The sequence below is a fragment of the Heteronotia binoei genome, chromosome 1 (assembly GCF_032191835.1).
Source record: "Heteronotia binoei isolate CCM8104 ecotype False Entrance Well chromosome 1, APGP_CSIRO_Hbin_v1, whole genome shotgun sequence".
Taxonomy (NCBI): Eukaryota; Metazoa; Chordata; class Lepidosauria; order Squamata; family Gekkonidae; genus Heteronotia; species Heteronotia binoei.
This window is the reverse complement of record NC_083223.1, coordinates 88,394,822-88,417,848: the sequence shown is the minus strand read 5'-3', so window position 1 is coordinate 88,417,848 and position 23,027 is coordinate 88,394,822. Positions and strand designations below refer to the sequence as shown.

Genomic DNA, 23,027 nt, shown 5'->3' with positions numbered 1-23,027 from the left:
GATCAGTTGATTCTTTTCGTCCCTTCAGATTCTAGTTGAGTAATACAAATATAATAAATAAAACAAATCAAATAGAACCCCAGTACAAAACTCCCAAAGCCTTCAGTCAGAGATTCTTCATTAACCTTCTCCCAATTATCATGACTATTTTCTAAGTATATTTCTTTTAAAATGTACTGAAAATCAATTTTAGGAACTTTGTTCCTGAACTTTTAATATTTCACATCCTAATGACTCCTATTGGAAATATCTATATAATTATGAAACACTGCAGATACAGGCAATGATAAAAGCCAATAAGGTTCATAGGCAGGAAATTTACATGACCAAAGTTTTCATGTATTTCTCTAGATTGCTGTTATTCAGCTGTCCACTGGCACACAGAATTTCTATAAGTAACTGGAATCAATTATCTACCACAACGAAATACCTAGAGGTTTTCTTCTACTCAGGTTAACTTCTGTAATTTCAGCACAGTCTGTGAATACAGAAAAGAATTACTCTCACTGTTTAAAAACAAACAGAAGTATCACTGGCAATAAGCCCCTACTGGTAGTAGTATCTTACTGCTCATGTGAACTCACAATTGTGTACATATTGACCCTACTCTACAGAACTTGAAGGTAGACAACCACATACTAGGGTTGCCAAGTCCAATTCAAGAAATATCTGGGGACTTTGGGGGTGGAGCCAGGAGACATTGGGGAGGAGCCAAAAGCAAGGGTGTGACAAGCATAATTGAACTTCAAGGGAGTTCTGGCGATCACATTTAAAGGGACTGCACATCATTTTAAATGCCTTCCTTCCATAGGAAATCATGAAGGATAGGGGCACCTTCTTTTGGGGTTCATAGAATTGGACCCCCTTGTCCAATCTTTTTGAAACTTGGGAGGTATTTTGGGGAGAGGCACTAGATGCTATACTGAAAATTTGGTGCCTCTATCTCAAAAAACAGCCCCCCCAGAGTCCCCGATACCCGCGGATCAATTCTCCTTCATTCCCTATGGGAATCGTTCATGGAGGTGCATGATGGCTGTGGGGGCGGGGCTTCTCCCGCCGGCCAGCTGGCTGGGGGAGGGGGGAAGCCTGTAAAACCGGGGGATCCCCCTCTGGGACTTTGGAATTGGGAATCCTACCACATACACATTATTATTTTTGTGATCTAAAACAGCTATGATGCTGAAGTGAACAGTCTGCTACAATAAAAGCATCTTAACACAAATCTTCCCATCCTATCCCATTGTGAGGAGCTTTTGAATTAAATACTTCACAACTAGAACTAATTCATCTGTTTGCTGCTGAACTTTTTGGGGGGAGGTGTCTTTTTTTTTGCATGCCAAGTACACTTTCAGTTGAAAAGAAATGTTGTCTGAACACACAAATAGCTACCCTTTTCATGCTTATCTTTGTTTCCAGTCAAAAACTGTTTTATGACTATTTGCTTCCCCCACCCAATACCTTTTCCTGTTTCTGGACATCTAACCTGGGATTATGTAGCTTGTCCTCAGGAGATCATGCAGTCAACATGACAATACCATGGTCCTATTTAGCCAATCATATTTGCTTCTGTGACAATGTCATAAAGTTAATTTAGAGTGAAGACGTAGGTACTGTTATTATAAATACATGAACACTATAAAATTGCTGAGATAAACCTCATGGTTTTCAAAAGCTTTCAGGAAAAGCATTGTTGTGGCTTACCCACTAATCACAACACATATCTGTTAGGTATGAAGAAGGGGTACGTGTGCAATCAGATTCTTTTCCCCTGAATCTCTCTGCACTTAGCAGCCACTGATCACTCAAGATTCTATCTGGAGAGGCATGAGTTTTGCAGGAGTACAAGTATGTTACCAGTGCAGTGAGTACAAGTGAGATTTCTCCACTATATCAGATCTGTATACAAAGACACCTGCACATAATACAGAAGGAGGAAGGTAAAGAATTATGCTTTTGTGGCAAGTTAGTTTTAACTAAGCCTACATAATGATACACATGCCACTATAGCAAGGGTAGCCAAACTGTAGCTTGGGAGCCACATGTGGCTCTTTCACACATATTGTGTGCCTCTTGAAACCCTCACCACCCCATCAACCAGCTTGGAGAAGGCATTTCTCTCTTTAAATCATTTCTCCAAGCCAAAACAGTCAGTGGCTTGGAGAAAGCATTTAAAGTTAAAGCTGCTTTCTTTCCACCTCCCTTCCTCCTTCCTTCCTTTGATGTTCATGTCTTGTGGTTCATGATGATCTGACATTTATTCTATGTGGCTCTTATGTTAAGGAAGTTTGGTCAACCCTGCGCTATAGTACTGCAAGCGCTACACCTCAGAAAGAAACGGTAGTATAATCCTGTGGTAATTACACAAAAAATAAAACATAAACTGCTTTAAAAAATGAAGTAATAAAGGGCCTTTAAGGAAGTTTTGCTAAGGTTTGCTGCATGAAAATTAGAAGCTCATCTTTTGAAGCAGGAACTATTCAGTATCATAGCTTCAGCTAACAGATAAGAAGTGCTTTTTATTTTGCCTATACAAAGGAATTCTTGAAAATCACACAAATAAAAAGGATACAGTTCAAGCAGCAGAATTTTGCATACCATCCATTCCTCCATGCTTGGTCTTAAGGATATTTAAACTTTTTTTCCCAGAGGCTAGAAGTTAGTAAATAAACTGTCCATAGGAATAATATATTCCTTCCTTTCTGTCCTCTCAATCTTCTGGCTGCAACTGTTAGGGTAAAGGTTTCTTTAAAAATAAACAGGCTTAAAAAGTCTACTATGATTAAGATTTTCCCTAGGATCACTGAAAAATGTGGATGTATCCATAAGAACATAAGAGAAGCTATGCTGGATCAGGCCAATGGCCCGTCCAGTCCAACAGTCTGTGTCACACAGTGGCCAAAAAACAAACAAACCCAAGTGCCATCAGGAGGTTCACAAGTGGGTCTAGAAGCCCTTCCACTTTGCCCCCCCCCCCAACCACCAAGAATACAGAGAATCATTGCCCCAGACAGTTCTAGTAATATACTGTGGCTAATAACCACTGATGGACCTCAGCTCCATATTTTTAACCAATCCCCTCTTGAAGCTGGCTATGCTTGTAGCCGCCACCACCTCCTGTAATCCATACTCTGCTTGTGGAAAGTAGGTTCAGATTAATCAACATAAGGAATTTATTTGGCTGGCATGAGAAAGATACACCCTTTATTATTTTCTAGGTGCTAGGCTTCCCAATCCCCAGGTCCCAGCGGGGGATCCCTCAGTTTTACAGGCTTCCCCCTCCCCCAGCCAGCTGGCCGGCGGGGGAAGCCCCACCCCCACAGCCATTATGCGCCTCCATGAACGATCCCCATAGGGAATAATGGGGAATTGATCTGCGGGTATTGAGGGCTCTGGGGGGACTGTTTTTTGAGGTAGAGGTGCCAAATTTTCAGTATAGCATCTAGTGCCTCTCCCCAAAATACCTCCCAAGTTTCAAAAGGATTGGACCAGGGGGTCCAATTCTATGAGCCCCAAAAGAAGGTGCCCCTATCCTTCATTATTTTCTATGGAAGAAAGGCATAGGTGTGCTGTCCCTTTAAATATGATGGCCAGAACTCCCTTGGAATTCAATTATGCTTGTCACACCCTTGCTCCTGGCTCCGCCCCATGTCTCCTGGCCCTACCCCCAAAGTCTCCTGGCTCCACCCCCAAAGTCCCCAGATATTTCTTGAATTGGACTTGGCAACCCTACTAGGTGCTCTTTATATAATAAATGTCATACAACATCCCCTTTACCGTAATAACACAGATGTGTCAGAAAGAAGCAGTTTTACTTCCTTCCACAGTTGCCTTCTGACTCTATCTGGCCCCTCAGAACTGTTTCAAAGTTTACTACAAACATTTTCAAAATAGTGTTACCTGAAGCTATTGGGATGGAGGGGGAGAAGCATACATGCAGATGGAAATGTGTCTGGGAACAGGCCCATCCCCAGACTTAGCCAGGAGACACAGGATGCCCACTTAGGAGGCCACATTGCTAGCAACAGGGAAGTCCACCAGAACAGTGGCAAAAAAGACTACTGCTGCAAAAGCAACAGCACAATATAGTCAACTACAACCAGCAGCTGCCAAGCCAGCCGGGGCAGCAGCAGCAAGATGAAGGAATGCTGCACAGTACTTCTGTTTCAACCAGGCCTTTTTTTGTAGGAAAAAGCCCAGCAGGAACTCATTTGCATATTAGGGCATGCCCTCCAACATCACCATTGGTTCACACAGGGCTATTTTGTAGAAAAATAAAGTCCAGCAATAACTCATTTACATATTAGGCCACACAAGTGGACACCAAGCCAGCCAGAACTGCATTCCTGCTAAAAAAAAAGCCCTGCTACCAACAGCTTCTGCCAGTATAGACAGGGCAAAGGGAGGTGGCTGGGTTTTCTCTCCAGACTGTGCAAGGGAGTCCCAGTGGAGAGGAGGAGGAAACACTGCCTCAAATCCCCTCCCCAGTTCTGAGGCTCTGCAAGCCAAAGCAGGATAGAAAGGGCGTGGTAGATAACGAAGCTACTGAGGGCAGGGGCATGGAGGTCCCTGAACCACATAAGAATGGTCATTAAGAAAAACAAAAAAACCTAGTTTTTAATGGAAAAGCAGCTTGTCAGTTCAACATAGTGACTGCCTGTGGGGTAAAAAATTCAACCCAGTTCTAGCTGCACAAGTTACAGTCTGTGGTTGAAATCCTCAAATGTTTGTAAGCATGGTTAGGATCAGATGGGTAGTTAACATTTATAATTTGCCTAAAAATAATTCTTATTGCTATCTTTCTCATCTGCTTAAAACAGTAATGAAACCAAAAAACAAAAACAAAACACCACCCAAAATAAAAATAAAACCTACACACTCTATAGTAGTAGTTAACAAAAGGGTGATATGTTTGCAATGATTAATTCCAAAACTGTAGTGTACTGCTGATTAATATTATTGCCTTGTTTGATTTTTTAATTAAATAGTTTTATTTTAATATACCACATGAAATATGACCATTTGCTTGAAACAATGTAGATCTGGTATATAGGCTGCTCCCTGTATCATTACTCCAGATGCAGAAAATCTGACTGAAGGGCAAACTCTCACTGTGATGAATCTCAGTTTATGAAACTTGCACATATGGAAATCCTGCACGGATTCCTCAGACTTTATTCTTGCCACTGAATAAAATCTTTGATATAAAGAAGCAGGTATAGAGTTCTTACACCTGGAATTGTATTGATTTGTTAAGAAGAATGATTATATTAATGATTAGGTATACCAACTCAGAGATGGGAAATTCCTGGAGATGTAATGATGAAGCCTGGGGAGGGCAGGAATCTCAGCATGGTATACAGCCACAGAGTCCACCCTCCACAGCAGCCATTTTTTTCTAGGGGAACTGATCTCTGTAGTCAGGTGATCAATTATAATTCCAAGAGATTTCCAAGTAAGGACCTAGAGGTTGGCAATCTGGTAGCATGTATAATTTAGAGACATTCTCTTATGTCTAAACACTGTTACAGATCTGGCAGTTTGGAACCTGCCCTAAGATCACATGACCTTAGTTCCAGAACAAGGTTTAGAGCAGAGGTATCAAACATGTGGCCCACAGGATAGAGCCAGCCCCTATAGGGCTCCTATCTGTCCCTTGAGCAACTGCCTCTCCTGCTTCCTTCTGCTACCACTGTGTCACAGCTTGCTTTGCCAGAGTCTCAATCACACAGGAGAGATAGACAGGCAAGCCTCTGTTCTCTGCGTTGGTTGAGGCTCCTTCCCCTCCTCGTCCGAGGCGGAGAGAGGGAATGAGCCAGCTCACATTTTGGCCATGCTCTCTCAATCTCTCTCTCAAGGTGACAAAGGCAAGCCTTTCTTCCCTTCCATTAGCTGAGGCTCCTGAACTCCTAACCCTTTGCTTGGTTGCCCCAATTGCACAGGAGAAATACAAAGCACCTTTAAAACCAACAAAGTTTTTTTCAAGATATGAGCTTTTGTGTGCATTGCTGCAGTGTGTGTGTATTTTGTTGGGCTTGTTAAGCTGCGTGGGTGTGTTTTGTTGGGCTCATTATGTTGCAGCTCTCCTGAGTACAACTGGGTTTTCCTCCTCTTTTGCACTGTATTCATGACCTCATGATCCAGTTTTTCTCAGTAGAAAAGCAATGTGAACTATTTAGATGAGGAATAACAACAAGTCAGTGAAGTGGATTAGGCTGAGAGTATACCCACCACATTTCCTTTGTAGACTGGGGAATTTGAACTTAGACTTTCCAGATGGCAGGCTGATACTGACCACTATACATGGCTGTCCCTCTATTCTTGCACTGGCTCATAGGAGTTGCAGTTATTTGAAGACTAAAGTTTTGTAGATGAACACATAGCACTATCATGATGCCTTCACATGTTCTTGACCATTACACAAAGCAATTTATGTACAAAAGCTTGCAGTGCCCAGCCACTTCATGTTTTCCCATGGGTCCTAGGCTCAGATAACTGACCATAAGATTTCTGTAATGAATGTCAATAAATCAAAAGTAAATTTGCAGCTTACAGATACACACCTGAACAGCATGCTCCAGATTGCTACAGCAGAAATCTTCATGCAGTAATTCAAAGCATGAGGTGTCAGTTATCAGAGAATGTTAAAAAAAACAAAATACTGCAAGAGTGCCAATGCTTTAAACTCAACCACATTCCTAAACTCCACCAATTCCCTTTGCAAAAAAACTGCTGTCATTTAACCAATTGGACTTAGCCAATAAGCATGTGAGTGGATTGAATTAAGTGTATAATGTGATTTGTACTGCACGAGTAGTGGGCTATAAATGAACTCAGTAAGTAATACAGAAATGTTGCCATTTTGGACACATAAACAGAAACTAAAAACATATTTAAATGAATCTGTTTAGACTTGAAGACAATATCATTCAAGAATTTGCTGGTATCTCCCAAAATGAGCAGTATAAATGAATTAACACCAAGGGTAAGGAAAATAAACGTACTTTGTTCCATGTCCCCTCAAACTGCTCATATGTCATTGTACACCCACTGTTCGTCTCCCTATTAAAGTTGACTTTAAAGGTTCCTCTTCCCTCTGCAGCATTTAATTTATGCAAGATAACTTCTCTTTCAATCACTCATTAAATCCAATGTACTAGATTCTGATCCTATCAAGAAGGCAACAAAATAAATTAGCCTTCATTAACATCAACAAAATAAAAAGCTGAAACATAATAATGTCATGCATTTTGTTTCTTTCACATTTCATTCTGTTTTAAACCTCTGAAACTACCTTAGTGAAAGTTTGGTTGCTACAGTGGTACAATATAGACTCTAAATTATTCAGTCTCATTGCATTTTTCAAAGGGTTGATTTTTATTTCCTCTGTGACACTGGTTAATGTATATCCAAATAAATTTTAAAAACACAAAGACAAAACAAAAGGAAATAGGGTTGCCAGGTCTTACCTAGCTGCTGGCAGGGGACTTTTTTCACACAAATGCACAGCACAATGACAGCACCCAGAAATGACATCATTGCACTGGGTACATTGCGTGGCGGATGCGCCATAGGGTTTTTTATGGCAACATAAAATGGGGTTTTTACCCAAATGCTAGAGCATCCCTTGTGTGACATCACTTCTGGGTGATGTCATTGCACTGGGCACATCAGGCAACGATGGAGTCCTTCAGGGATAAGGTTTCCCCCGCCCCAGCCATCTCCGTGCCAGCAGGTTGGAGGTCCCAAAATCAAGGGAACCCTCACCAAAGGGAAGGGGGGGGGGGAGAGAATGGGAACTTTAAGAGGAAGCATAACCAAAAGTATCTCGGCTATGGTAAGGCTACAAAATACTATAGAAATCTGGGGGTTTGATTTTAAATGATACCATTCTTGAATTGTATTGTTTCAACTAATCACCAAAATAAAAATAACACAGAGAGAGAGGGGGGGGGGGAGGAGAGACAGAGAGTGTGTGTAAAGGCCCAGGAGAAAACATGGAAATATTTGGAAAGAGCATTCCTAGGGCATTTTTTTCCTAACATTTTCAATAGAAAAATGAAAAAATGTGGAACGCTTAAAAAAAAACCTCACACCCTCCCAATAAAATATTTTCTATTTTGGAATGAGACCAGTTTTTATAAGCCCAATATGAGTAGCATAAAAATATTTATATAAGACAAGCTATAACATTAGATCATGAAAATTCCAGCATATACTACAAACATATACAACAGGAGTTGGATGCCATGGAGTATGTCTGCTGACAAAAGTATTTCTGTCAGTGCAGCATGACTTTCTCATCTCTCTCCTCCTGCTGTAGCCCCAAACACCTGTTACACTGAAGAGCCATTGCCAATCAGAGTAGATCCAGGAAGGGGGAGGCCTGCAATGCCCAACCATTTCATGTTTACTTAGCCTCAGAGCATTTTATGTTTTTAATTTATATTTTTAGTTTCTGCTATGATCCTTGTGTTTTTTTCTTGATGTTTTATTTTAAAAACTGCATTGCCAAATCCCACTATTGCCTCACCTTTCTATTATAAACAAAATATTACAAGAGTTTTAAGCATATTTGTATTTTAAGTAAAACAATAGTATCTTTAATTGTGTTTGTCTGTGTCTTTTATAAAGTTTATATCTCCACTACCTGGCATTAGGTTTTATGACACACATGGCCCGGCCCCGCAAAGTCTTGTTTATGTCAGATCCATCCCTTATAAAAATGAGTTTGACACCCCTGATATGGTGAAAACATACTATTCTAGAGTTCCTTTATTCCAGTGTTAACATCTAATAACTATGCTAGTCCTATTGTGACTATCTGATGTCATTTCTGTCCAAATCATACACATTCTTTTGTTTACAACAGAATTGGTAATTTTGCTTAGGTTTAAATGTTTTTTTTTAATTTCATAAATATGCCAAATGGTACAATTGTGTATAGTAAGCTATAAAAATATACATGCTATGATTTTTTAAAGCATTACAGTAAGCATAGGGTTAATGAGAGAGAAAACATTGCATATATTAACAGTCTTTTCATGTCTTCAACTCATCCAGAATTTACAATAATCTCATTTTTACTACAATAACTGAGGATGGATGAACACAGCACCCCACACAGGTAAACAATGGAAGACACATCCACTATAATGTGTTTTAAAGTATAACATCAACCTCCTCTGTCCATCTTCCTTAAGCATCTAAATAAAAAGGATGTGCTGAATATTCACACATAGAAAAAATTCACACAATCACTCACACTCTCTCATAATATGAGGAAAACATGTTAGGCCGAGGTCAGACGCACATAAACTGATGAGATGGGCATGGATGAAAGCCAGATGCATGTCGGATTTTATGCAGTTGTCCAAACATCAGCATCTGGCAATGGTTGTTGGCTCAGAACTGCCACGACTGAGACACGGACTTTTATGATAGTACATTAAATCTGGAATAAGAATGCTTCTGACGACTCCCGCGCGTACTTTCTATGTTTGAACGCTCCATTGTAGCCGACTCGTCGCAAGCGCACATCCACTTCCCTGCGAGAGCCCACTCCAAATGATATCATTGCGCCAGCAATTGTTGACTCAGCCTTCCATCCTTCCAAGGTCGGTAAAATGAGTACCCAGCTTGCTGGGGGGGGGGGGGAGTGTAATGACCGGAGAAGGCAATGGCAAACCACCCCGTAAAAGGTCTGCCATGAAAACTTTGTGAAAGCAGCGTCACCCCAGAGTCGAAAACGACTGGTGCTTGCACAGGGGACCTTTTCTAAATGGGGGGGGCAGATCACCCACATTTGCTGTCTCCCTGCCAGGGGAGGAGGATGACCCACCTTTGCCATCTCCCCGCTAGGCGGAGAGACAGCAAAAAGAGTTGCCGTGCACCCCCCCCCATTTAAAACACCACAGCGGGGTGTTTAAATGGGGGGGAGGAAGATCCCACATCTTTGCTATCTCCCCGCTAGGCGGAGAGACAGCAAAGAGAGTTGCCATGCGCACCCCCACTTAAACACCACGGTGGGGTGTTTTAATGGGGGGGAGGAAGATCCCGCACCTTTGCTATCTCCCCACCAGGCGGAGAAACAGCAAAGAGAGTTGCCGTGCACCCCCCCCCCCATTTAAACACCACGTGGGGTGTTTTAATGGGGGGGAGGAAGATCCCGCACCTTTGCTATCTCCCCGCCAGGCGGAGAGACAGCAAAGAGAGTTGCTGTGTGCCCCCCCCCCATTTAAACACCACAGCGGGATGTTTTAATGGTGGGGGAGGAAGATCCCACACCTTTGCTATCTCCCCGCCAGGCGGAGAGATAGCAAAGAGAACTCCTGGGCTTCCCTTTCCTTTCCAAGTGTTTAAATGGGGGGGGGGAGATCGCTCACCTTTTCTGGCACCTTTTTAAAAAAAAGCCAAGCACGATATCCCATGGTACTGTGCTTGCACAAGTGTGAAATGCCATCTCAAAAAATGAGGTCCGGTTGAGCACTCTGATCGACCAGTGACGGGACCCACATGGGATAGGACGGTAGCCTGGCTGTTGTCTGATCGGGAAATTGGTTGTGCGGATTATAATAGAGGCGCGTTGCAGATGGATTTAATGGTGAGTGTGACCGCACCCTTAGCTAAGCAAACATCCTATGCTCAACAGACTGCAGAACTGTTCTTCATAAATTCTTATGGTCATAAATTCCCTAAATCAAGTAATCTCTCCCCATTCACTAATAAAAGTTGGTTAAAACAGTCATGACTTCTGCATGTTTTTGCAACAGCAGCCATGAAACAAAAAGTAACTGGAAACAAGTTCCAAATCTAATTCTTCAAGCAGAATGGCTGAATATTGTACTAAGGACAATATTTCCTCCAACAGGTTGCAGAGGGCACCAACATAGTCTTTATGAGCACTACCACTGGGAGAGATGGAACCTTGACAGCCCCACATAGAAACACCCAGCTGTCAGTACTAGGGGGCATGCATTTGGATCTACTTGAGTCTAAAATCTACCTAAAATCACCGTACCAGTATTTTTCAGGTAGATTTTGGTCTCCCAAATGTATCTGGGTTTTCTCGGCAGAACAAAAAAAAATCCTAGATATATTCAGGAATTATTGGGTAGATCCAAAAACAGTGGAGGTGTGAACTAGCTCAACTGTTTGTCGGGCATTTGCTGCAGCTCCTTTAAAGTTTTAAGAGACTGCAGAACACAGCCCAAGGCTCTGCCAGGGGGAACAGACTGTTCCCACCAGCTCAGTTTAGAGCTGGCTTCTTCAGTAGGAAGCCTGGTTTAAACCAGGATATGCTTTGCTGCCCAGTGTTCCCTCTAAGTTGAATTAGTGTGAACTAGCTCAAAGTTTTTCAGCCTCTAGCTCACATATTTTTGTCTTAGCTCAGGAAGGATGGCCCCAGAGCAAGCTAATTCATGCAATAATTTTTTTAAAGGTAATTCATGCAGTAGCCAAATCACTCACTCACAACTTCAGTGCCAGTAACTCATGAAATAGAATATCTGCTCACAAGACTCCACAGCTTAGAGGGTGCCACCAGGAGCAGCTTTCTCCCCACAGGCTGGGCTTTGTGCTGGCTTCTCCATGATCTCAGTGCCTGCAGGGAGCAGATTGTTCCCCACCAGCTCAGCTTTGTGGTGGCTGTAGAAGTGAGTCCAGCCAGAATCAGGCTGGCTTAAAAAAAAATATTTTTTTCTTGGGTCTATTGGACTCCCCAAAAATCCAAGATTTCTGGAAAATCCCAGATCTGAATACCATACCACTATTGGGATCCAGGATTTCTTTGGGAATCCCAAAATCTGTTTGGATCCAATAGACCTGAAAAACAACAACAAAAAATGAGTTTAAAAAAATATTGCACACCCCTAGTCAGTACCATTACTCCCTTAAACTAGTACCCAACCACTGCTCTGCTGTTCCATCTGTTACTTTTTACTCATTTCTCTCCCAATACTACTCCTCAGGCAAACAGGCAGTTCATCAATATTCACACAGGCAATTATATGTCCCAAATGCATATCACTAGAGATGTGAGGGCTAGGGTTGCCAGGTCCAACTCAGGAAATATCTGGGACTTTGGGGATGGAGCCAGGAGACTTTCCCATTCCCTAAAAATGAATAAATAAAAATATAGTAGTGCAGTTCCCGTAAGTACAGTCTTCATTTCCTCTTCCTCTTTTTTGCATTCAAATGGTTCCACAGCAGCTGCACTTCCACTAAAATAAAAGCCAACTCTCTCTCTCTCTCTCTCACACACACACACACACACACAAATACAAGCACAGGGCCGCCAAAATAAACAGTTTGCATGCCCACGCTTTTGTGATCTCCCTGGGGCAATGGTATAGCTTAACTCACCAGATCTGCTGAATATAACAGTCTGCTGTATTTCAACCAGCTTACGGAGAGAGAGGTCTAGGGTGGTAGAATTTTCCTGTATCCCATACTCAGCTTCTAGTTAACTCTTTACTATCACTTTTACTACACAAACAGCTTCTGAAAGGAATGCAAAAGGAACAGAGGGACTGGGTTGTTTGGCTTCCTCTCTCTCACACACATGGCTCTTCCTGTCCACTTCCTCCCCCCGCAGCTTCAATCTCACTGAGATTTAAAGGCACCCACACACCCCTTCCAAAACAAGCTGTTGCCAGCTTCTGAACCTGCCTGAGATCTAAACGCACATTGTACCTGGTGGGGCGGGGCTTCCCCCACCTGCCAGCTGGCTGGCAGTAGGGAGGAGCCTACAAAACCAGGGGATTCCCCGCCCTGACCTGGGGACTGGCAACCCTAGTGAGGGCCTAGAAATAAACTGGAACAATACTGGGGGAAAATCTTTCCCCTCTTTTTTCTGGGGCTTTGTTTTCAAATTTTGCAGTGAAAATTTGGGGGAGCACTGAGAAAAGTTCTATGAAATATCTTCTTTTTTAGAACAAGTAAAATGCTTTTTAAGGCAAGTCTTTTCATATTTGATATGTATAGCATAAAAAATCTTATGGCTTTTCCCAGTTCTCCAATAGAAAAATTAGGAAATTTTGGGGAACACTGAAAAAAACTTTTATACTTTACAAATATAAAATATTCTCAATAATATTTTTGTTTAAATGCTACTACTGATTTACTATGTTTAATGATAATTCATTATTAAAGAATTCTGGTTTTAATGTTATAAAAGTTTAGCTTAATATCCAAACATGCTGGCATTCCTACCTATTGTGACTCTATGAGAGAGTTTCTGCCCAAATAACAGTTTTCTTTATAACTGAATTTGTGATCTACCTTCAACTTCTACATACATACACTGGAAGAGGCTTTGGGTTCTTCATCACAGTATTCTATTAGAATTGGGGGTGGTCTTCCTGTTCGCCATGGCATAAACAAAGAGAGGGGAAGTTTCTAAGCGTAGGTAAAATAGCATGAGTAGAGTGAAGCTCAATAGAAAGTCATGCTAGATAAAAAGCCAGCACTCACTGGCAATTGATCGTGGAAGAGACATGACTGTATGAGATAAAGAAGGCTGGACAAGATGAAAATATCTTGGAGCCGGAGTACATCAGACAATTACATAGTTTGGTCCTTGGCTATAGTACTTCAATGCATCAGGTAAGTGCATTGCTTTTTTTCCTGAGAGACTATAGCCATAGATTGAATCAGAGGCCTCTTGTGATCCTGATCCTATGTTGTCATATTGTGCTACAGCTCCTATGGGCTTGCATAAGAGCTGAACTAAATGATATGGCAATCCCAGAGACACCCTGCCATCTTAGGAGTTATATGGCTTTACTTGCTATGTATGCATGGGTCTAGAAAAAAATGATTGGGGTTGGGGTCTAGGAAGTTAAAAGGCCCTATCATGAAGGTATTTTCAATGTACTTCTCTGGTTTTGTGTTTATAAATTTGTTTTGTGTAGTGAGACTACTAGTAGTGGCTCTCTGTGTTCTCACCTCACCTACTACCTGATCTGTGTTTTTAAACAATGACGTTGCTTGGGGTTAAGCCTGAGACTTTCTGTATACAAAGCAAGTTCCCTAATACTGAACTGTGGCCCCATCCCAAAGCAAAAGTTATTCTGTTTTTGATTACATTGCATTGTTCTTGTTCTTGCTGTCTCATGTGCACTTGCTGTTGTGGTGCATGCAGCTTTCTCTCTCATAAAAGACTGTTCTTGCTGTCAAATGTAAGCTTATCTAAATGTGCTATGTATCAGGGATCATTAGCAGCACAATGGGATTCAAACTATTCTCCTGGAACAACTTTCACCTGCAGCTTCTCTGTTCAGACCTCCTGATAACTACTTGGCTTCAGAGATGGCTAGCTACTGTGACTGGAATAGCATTTCTTCCTTCCCTTTTAACCCTGGACTGTGCTTCAGCAAAAAGGGTGATGTGAAAGCTGCTGATTTTTGTACACAGGCCACTAGGGAATTCAAAGCCCTCTCTTTGAGTGGTTCCATAGTTCACACATTGTGTGCGTGTTTTAAAAAAGGTTGTGGATGAAGACTATTGAGCACTTTATGGTGTCTGATGCTTTCCATTATTATCTACTAGAGAGGGCATGGGTGAGCATGATTGCTACTTTGGTGACTGCCGTGTGGAAGCAGCTATTTGTGCTACTTGCTATGTTATCTCTTATTTATACTGGTATTGTTTTGCTTTCTAATTTGCTCTTAGAGAGCAAAAATGAACACAAAATTATGTCAGTGAAATGCCACGTGGATGCCACTGGCAAAGTAGGCCCAAAGGTCAGGTTGCATTTTCAAAGAAGATTTTAATCAAGTGTAAGGTCAGGCTTCCAAGAATCAAGGAGCTAGTTCTATATGCATAAGGGGTTATATGATGCTTTGTTCTAATTTTGCGCATGTGTACACTAAACCAATGGGAGGCTGAGGGGAAGATATGGGGCAGTTGTCAGTGTCCACGTGCTATAACTTCCAGGAAAAACCTGTTAGTGATGCCATGCCTCTGTAAGAAATGATGAGAACTCTAGCCACTGGTGGTGCTTTAATTTTTTTCCACCATGGGACAGCAGGGCAACCCTAGCATACACACATACCACATACCAAACTGCTTTTGAAAATGAGAGAATTTCAAAGTCTTTGCTTTTATATGTGTTCCAAGAAGAAAAAGTCCAGTGATAAGAACCTGAGCAAATGTTTGGATCCCAGCTTAAAAGATCAGATTGTTTGCTTGGCAGAATATGTTTCTCCATGAAATGAATATCTATTTGGTTCAATTATTATTGATATATTCATAATTTTCCAAAATACTAATTATAGGATATGAACTGTTTATAACACTCGACCTCATCAGATATTTTTCCAGAGACTTTGGAATTTTAAATAAAAAAGAGTGTAACTGATACTGATTGAAGATCATATATTTTGTTCTCAGAGTCTATAAAGTGTAGACAATGTTCACTGGTATTTAAATGACTTCATCTGAAACCATATTGTTATTAACTTAAAAACATTTAAAAGATATATAACCACACTGGGAGTTCGTACAGGAGAGAAAAAAAACAAGATGGTAAACAATTTGTGAAAAACCATGTTTCTTATAAATGTCACCCTTACTTGTAAGGATTACTTAAATATTGAATGTTGAGCACCTTGAGCGCTACAATTATATAAGACATCATAAACATAATCCGTGTCCACTCTTATCAAATAGTTAAATTATTAATTTTTTTTTACATTTGAAGATTTTCATGAGATATCACTCACTGATATCTCATATTTAACATTCCATATAATCCAGGTTTTAGCACTCAATCATGGCATAACACATACATATATTTGTGATTTACACAGAATAGCAGGTTCAAATCTAGGGGTTAAACTAGACATTATAGTGCCTACGGGCCCAATCCATGGATGCAACTTCCATTTTAGATGTGAACTTGGGCCATTTAAAAATGTAGCAAGAGCCCCCAGTTCTTATTGGGATGTGGCAGGACCAGGAAATCTCTCCCCCCCCCCTTTGCCTTTTCAAGTTCTAAAACATCTGTGAGAACTATTTCAGCACTTGAAAATGTGTAGGGAGAGGAAAAACAAGATTGCCTGGTCCTGCCACACTGCAGGCCTAACCATACCCTCACACCATTTTTAATGGTCCGAGTTCACCTCTAAACAAAAGTGGCATCTAGGAGTCAGACCTGTGGATGCCATAATGTCTAGTTTGGCCCTTATTTTTAGCTAACATAACATCTGAAATATTAATATAATTTAATCCATGACATTATGTAAAATAATGGGTTTCCTGTTACTTTAAATTCCTTTGATAATGAAAGACTATTGTTAGGATCATTAGTAGAAAATATTTTTTTTAATCCAGCATCTATGACTTTTTAAAATCATTCTTTCAAATACTTAACAAGTCATAGTTATATATAAACCAGCATGAGACATTTGATAAACCCCGCTTTGACACTTCAGTCAACCATTAAACTCACTTGTTGGCCTGGACCATGTACTACCTCAGTTTAACACAGCTCATAAAGAGACTGTTAAGACAAAATATTATAAGTGTATACTGGCAACATTCAACATCTTCACCCTTTCACATCCAAGGAATCTATACACACACATACAAAAGCCTTCTGAAAAAGACAATAAGCCTTAAAAAGTCATTGAAGCTATGAGACTGTCATTCCTTAACATTCTGCATTGATACAATTCATCTTAGTCCCTGATGTGGTTTTGCTAGTAAGGAGATAGGAGGAACACAGCATCATATCTCTCACAAAGCATCAGCTTCTCCTCCAATGCAGAAAATTACTACGTCTTCCAGCTATATTAACTCCTCAAATCCAGATCATTATGATCTAGCCTCTACCTATGCACAGACCACCATGGTACTTATCTAAAATGCTATTGTGTCTGGTTAAGTTCTCCCATTCAACACTCCAGGGTGTATGTACAGTGATTCTTGGGAGATAAGGTATGGATGTGCATTCCTTAACAGAGACTGCTATTAAAGTATATTTACTTATATACAGGTAAGATGACTGAACTCAGCTACCCTTTTCCAGTGTCACCTAGATGAAGTATACATTGTCAGAAATGATAGTACTGATGTGATAAGACTATACTTGATAAGCCTGTCCCCAGAGATCTGATTGATTAGCATCAGCTGAGCAGAGAAAGACTTCTGAACTGGAGGCTGAGGAGAGATGCAGTTTGATTCAGCCCTAGCTGCGAAGAGTAGAGTACTAACAGTTTTGGAATTCAGCCCTGACTGATAGCAGTTTAACGCAGATGGGAGAACTGGGGAAAGTTGGCAAGGATGTTTGGGAAGTAGGCAAACTCCCCTTTGGGCCAAAGAGAAGGGATAGATCTTCTACTGAGAGGAGAATTTCCCTGTCCAGTCAAGCAGGGAGAGTTATCTCTGAAGAGCGCAGACCCCTGATCTGGTGTGCTTAGAAACTGCCTGTAGAAATCTTGAGTCACTTAAAAACTCAAGATAAGTACTGGTGTTTCAAGTGAAGAGGTCTGGGGTACTGGAAAGAGTATACCAGCATTCTGGAAACCAGTAGAGTTAGAGAATACTCAAAGAAAGTGTACTGAAGTGTTTGGAAAACACTGGAACAAAAGCCTCTCAACATAAAGATTTAAGTCACTGGGCAAAGCTTAAGAAACTCTCATTAGCCTGAAACATAACAACTAAAGTGTGTTCATGTACTGGTTTTACCATGGAAATTTGAACCCCTGATTTCACCTGACCGTTCCCCTCTATGTTAAATAAAGTATTTTGTTATTTTTGAGCAAACAATGTACTTAAACTATAAGATTAGTGTTCTGATGCTATATACATCATGGTGTCTATTCCTGCCACAAGTTCAACCCAGGGTAAAAAAAAAAATCTAGCTGATGTTTACTATTATTAACAATGCAATAACAACTGTTGAATAGATTTTGTTTTCAATAAAAAGACTTCATCTATTAAGATTTCCCTTTTTTATAAGCCTGAAAAATTCCAGGCTTATAATTATTTATTTAATTGTCTTTATTGTGAGTACCAAGGGATTACTACATTTATTTGTTCTTCCACATATTGCAATCTATATATTAAACACTTAATTTTGCATTAATAGTATTGTGTTGTCTTTTTCATCTTGTTGATTGGGGTTTTTTTGCTCCAGTTTCTCTTTGTAGATCTTTTCTAACTCTCTGTAGAGCAACCTCGTGTAGTCCACAGCAGTAAACTTATCATTGGTCCAAAATCAAATAATACATATATTCAAAACCTATGTGTGGCGAAACAAAAACATCTTATATTATAGCTAGGTCTATTGGTTATAGTTGTCACTCCCTCTTCACAGATTTTCTGTAGAAATGCTGTCCTTTTAACAAAGAGAATGCAAAGATAGGATCTCCTTTTCATTTTTCACACTAAACACCACACACACACACACAACATTTTTCCATAAATTATCTAAGACAAAAACAAAAAAGGAGTAATAACCCCTGAGCTACAGTTTCTTATAGCAACAGGAAAACATAGCCACAATAACATAACCATTACTAATGCCAGGTTGATATATCTCCACAACAAACTATGGATTTGATAGTCTGGACTACTACCTGGATGACCACAATTCAGAAGTTATGAAAAGTTGCTGCACATGCTCAGAAATCAATGGTTCCTACAATCTAAAGGTAGTAGAAATCTGTATATAAATAAGACATGGCCCAAAGCATGCATGAATTTCCAACATTGCTTGTTGTTTGAGTGCTGTATAAAATTATACAAAAAATTTCTTATAATCAAAACTGTACTGCTTTGTTATTAATTGATAATATAGAAAAATAAAGAACATGTTTTTTTTCATATTTGCAGGTGTTTTTTTAAAGGCACAGAACTAAGCCACCATGGTATATTTTATAGCCATATACTGCACAGTCTAGTTTCTTCGGTTCACCACAACTACTACAATATCATCTAGGAAAGGGAACAGACATTGGCCTAGGTACAGAAGTATGCTCAAATTTAAAAGATTACAAGATTGTAGAGCTACTTTGGCAACAGGCTCAGCCACCTATGTCCCTAATGTAGTAGGAATGCTATATGCAAAGGGCTGATGTGGAGAAGGGAGGGGGAAAGAGGCTGCTGTCATAACAACCCTTCAAAAGAACTATTGAGATGCTGAAAATACTACACAGCCTACCAGAGAGAAAGCATTGCAGTAATACAATCTGGTGTTTATCCCCTTTCCTCACCTATGCCAGAAAAGCAAGGGGGGGGGGTCAGTCGGTCGGTTGGTTTGCTAACTAGGATTCCAGTTTTGTAAAGTTAATCTTGGTCTCATTTCTGCATCCTTCCCTCCAGCAATCAGAAGCTTACCTATAACCGCAAATAATCTCATTACAGCAGCACTCACAAACCAGGTGCGGAGTGCTTCTTCTTCTGCATAGATCAAATTCTTTGCTCAGTTCAGAGAAATGGTCCAGCATGCCACCGGATAAGTACTGGCACAACCCCAGCATGTTAGCGGGCAACCCGGGATCTCTTTAAAGACTTCATTGTATGGGCAAGAAGGAGGAGGGAAAGGGGAGAAGCTTGCAAGGGCATGAGTGACTGCTGAGGGGAAATCTCCCGCTTCTGTTCGCCCGCCACCCTTTAAAAAAAAATGGGAAAAAAATGAAAGGATCTTTCAAAAAGTTAAAACGTGTTCGGAAAGCAACTGTGACGGAATTGTAGGGGGAGAAGGAAAGGTTCCCAAAGGTGTTGAGCTGGACTGAAGAATGGCTGGGTTCGGGGGAAGTAGCCAGCATGGGTACGCCTGAAGGAAGGGGGGCGGCCAAGACGGACCCGTGCAAGGGCAACGTAGGAAACGGGGGCAGCCCTCGGGAGATTTCTAGCGCGCTGAGCCTTGAAAGCGAGTGGCGCCTTTTCTCTCTCCTGCCAAGGGAAGCCACCCCCCCCCCGCCCCTTCTCTCCCTCAGAAGTGGCGCCCAGTCCTTGCGGAGCAAGGAGGGGCGGGGGGGAGCCTCTCCAGAGCGGAGTCGAGCATCTTTGCCTAGGGCAGAACTGCCACTCACTCCTGCCGTCCTAAGAAGCCCGGCGCCCACCCATTTCTCCAGGATAACCTCCAAGAAGCGCATCCTCCCCCTCCCCCTCTCCCCCGGGTAAAAGCAGGTGCTCGGAACGAGAGCCACGCACTCACCCGTCCTTGGTGGGAAAAGGCGGGAGCGCAGCCGGGGCGCCGCCCTGGGGGCAGCAGGGCAAGACGAGCAGCAGGAGCAGGAGCGGGCGCAGGGGGGAGCGGCAGAGCCCGGGCTGCTCCTGCGCGCGCTCTCGCTGCCCATCCCCGGCGCTGGTGCTGGATGGAGGAGGCTCCGAGAGACAGAAGAGAGAAAGACTCAAGGCTTGGGGCTCGCGCACGCGCGTGGCTAGCGGAGTCCGGGGCGATCGGGGAGGGGGAGCGGGGCTGGCTGCCGATGGTGGAAGGGGCTCTTGTGGGGTTGAGCGGCGAAAGGGGCTCCCTGCAGCGTCCCGCTTTGCTCTTCCGAAAGACCAGCCAGCGTCACGCTCTGCCCCCTTCACCGCTCCCTCCCCTGCAGCAAGCCTTGCATCGTCGCCTTGCGGGCGCTCGCTCTTTGCCTCCGAGAAAGCGCCGGAGAGGAGCAGGAGGCTGACTCTTCGCCTCGCAGGCAGCCGAGATCCCATTTGTCGGGCGGCTTCAAAGGGAGCAGTTCGCCTCTCTCACCTCGCTCTGCCCCCCCCCCTCCTGCCACCTCTTTTAGGCTTCACCACAACTCAAAGCGACTGGGAAGGTCGTTCACTACAAGGGCAGCGACTCGAGATGCCCCTTTCTCCGTCCTCCCCTCCCAATTCTCCAGCACGGGCGCACGCACACACGAAAAGAGTCCCTTTCCCCGTTGCTACGAGCTGCAGAAGGAGGCAGGGAAACCGGGGTTATGCAAAACCCAACAAAAGCGAGGCGTCCCTCCTGAATGTGTCACATTGCTTCCCCCCCCCCTCCTTCCTTTGCAGCGCTGCAGCAAACGAGCCGTGGTTTGAGTTTGCTTTCTTTGGCCAGAGCCGGAGCAACCTTTGTTCCCAGTTAATGTGGGAAACGAAACGCGTGTGCAAGGATGGCTGGTGAGGGGTAGCAAGGGTATACCGGCAAGTAAGCTGGAGGGGGGAGGGGGGAGATATCCTGCGCTGCGCGGCATGAATCGGGAGAAATGCCGTCGCTTAAGAAGTAAACCTTAGGAGGCACGGCCCAGCCATCCTTCGGGGCGTACAAGCTTCTCGTGTGCACGTGCTTCGTACTTGTTTATTGACACCGAGGGAAAAGGAGAGGGGACAAGGCGTTAGGCTTCTGAGCGGCACTGATGGGGAACGTTTGACTGCAGCCAGCAAAACAAAGCAATGAACAATCACAGGCTATGTGTGGCGAAGGAAAAAAATAAAATAAAGGTCCTACACTGGAAGAAAGGTTTTTGTTGTTGTTGTTGTTCTTTAATTTAACAGAAGCTTTTTCTGAAGCTGTAGAGGGGCAATCTCAAGGGATATGGGACTTTATTAATAAAAAATCTTATTCAAATCCTGGTATAGTTGACAACCTCCAGGTGGGACCTGGGGATCTCCTAAAATTGCAGGTCATCTGTGGAAGACAGAGACCAGTTTCCCTGGAGAAAAGGGATGTTCTGGAGGGTGAACTCTGGAACTGTAGGCACTGAGGTCCTTGTTCTTCTTAGGCTTCATCCCCAAATCCCCAGGAGTTTCTCAGTCGAGATCTGGCAACCCTACTCCCCCACCCCCTGCCCCTGGCCTTAGGGTAACTAGCAACCCAAGTACAGCGATTGATTTTAAAATCTGCCTGTTAAAGTAGTGGCTTCCTTTTGCCCTGTGTGGCTGGAAGAGATCAGTGTGTGGGCTGTGAATCAGAGTGCAACTGAGAGGTTTCTGGAGGTCAGGTACGCACAGGAACTGTCCTCTGTTCTGTGACGGTTCTGAGCCTGGCACTCGTTGCCATCTTCATTTGACAAGCAGATGACAGGGAGGGGAAGGCACTATCCTTAGCACAGGTGAAGCAAAAAATGTGCAGTGGTGCAAATTGCACTACAGTGCAAGTTAAAAATCAGAATAACCTAAATGGAGAGCTGGTCTCCTAAGAGCAACAAAATAAATCCTGTATACTTTTGGATAGGCCAGACAGTGTCTCTGAATACCAAATGCCTAGGAATAATAACTGATAAGGATTATTGCTTTCATGCACTATTTGAGATTCTTATAGAGGAATCTGGCTGGCTGATAGAAGCGTGTTTTTAGATAGGAACTAATCAAAATCTGAACCAAACATACCTTTTCTTTAACCTTGTTATTGTGACATTCAAATTAACTGCTTTCGGATATAATGCAGGAATGACTTTAATTCATCATGTGCTGTCATTTTTATTGATGCTGTTTTAGTTCCACACATCGTTATGATGATATTCAATTCCCAATTTTTAAAAAGCTCCCCAATAGGGGGGAGAGAAAACAGCTTCCTCCAGGGCAGGGTATTACAGTGTGAGTGGAAAATCCACACTTTCCCACCTTGGCATCCATGTTAGGAGCTTGCAATGCCTTGCATTGGAAAAGGCGAGGTCAAAGATATCCTCAGGTGGGATATAAATCAAATAAATGAAAATGAAAAATGGAATTTCTTTTTCTTTAAACCTGCAAGTCCTGTAATACCAAGATCACCTTAACTTCCAAATGCTGTCTGCCACATGTTGAGAGTAGTTGCTTTAGGCAGAACTTCCAAAGGAAAAAATAAGGCAAGGCTATGGAGGGGTGCCCCTGTGGCAAGTAAATATCCAAAAGTCCCAGAGAAAGAAAAGTGGAGTTGGCGGCCTCTGTGCAAGTGGAGAGCATGAGACTGCGCAGTTTTGGCTGGCGGAGAAGCAATAGTTATTTATTTATTTATTTATTTATTTATTTAAGATTTATATCCCGCCCTTCCCACAAGTGGCTCAGGGCGGCTTCCAATAGTAGATCCATCAAAATTACACATATAAAGGGATCCATATTTAAAA

At 42.3% G+C, this 23,027-nt stretch overlaps 1 protein-coding gene across 2 annotated transcripts in view; it reads right to left on the bottom strand.

The window, feature by feature from the left end:
* FUT9 (fucosyltransferase 9) overlaps positions 1–20,356 on the bottom strand; it is a 92,150-nt gene extending 71,794 nt beyond the window's left edge. Inside the window, exon 1 of one of the 2 annotated variants that reach the window (XM_060237323.1) lies at positions 20,165–20,356. In XM_060237323.1, coding sequence (XP_060093306.1) covers positions 20,165–20,306 — 142 coding nt within the window. In that variant the 5' untranslated portion in view covers positions 20,307–20,356. Of the gene's footprint in view, positions 1–19,341; positions 19,545–20,164 lie in introns of those variants that run through there. The other variant, XM_060237334.1, reaches the window with a different exon arrangement.
* Positions 20,357–23,027: the final 2,671 nt, after the last annotated feature.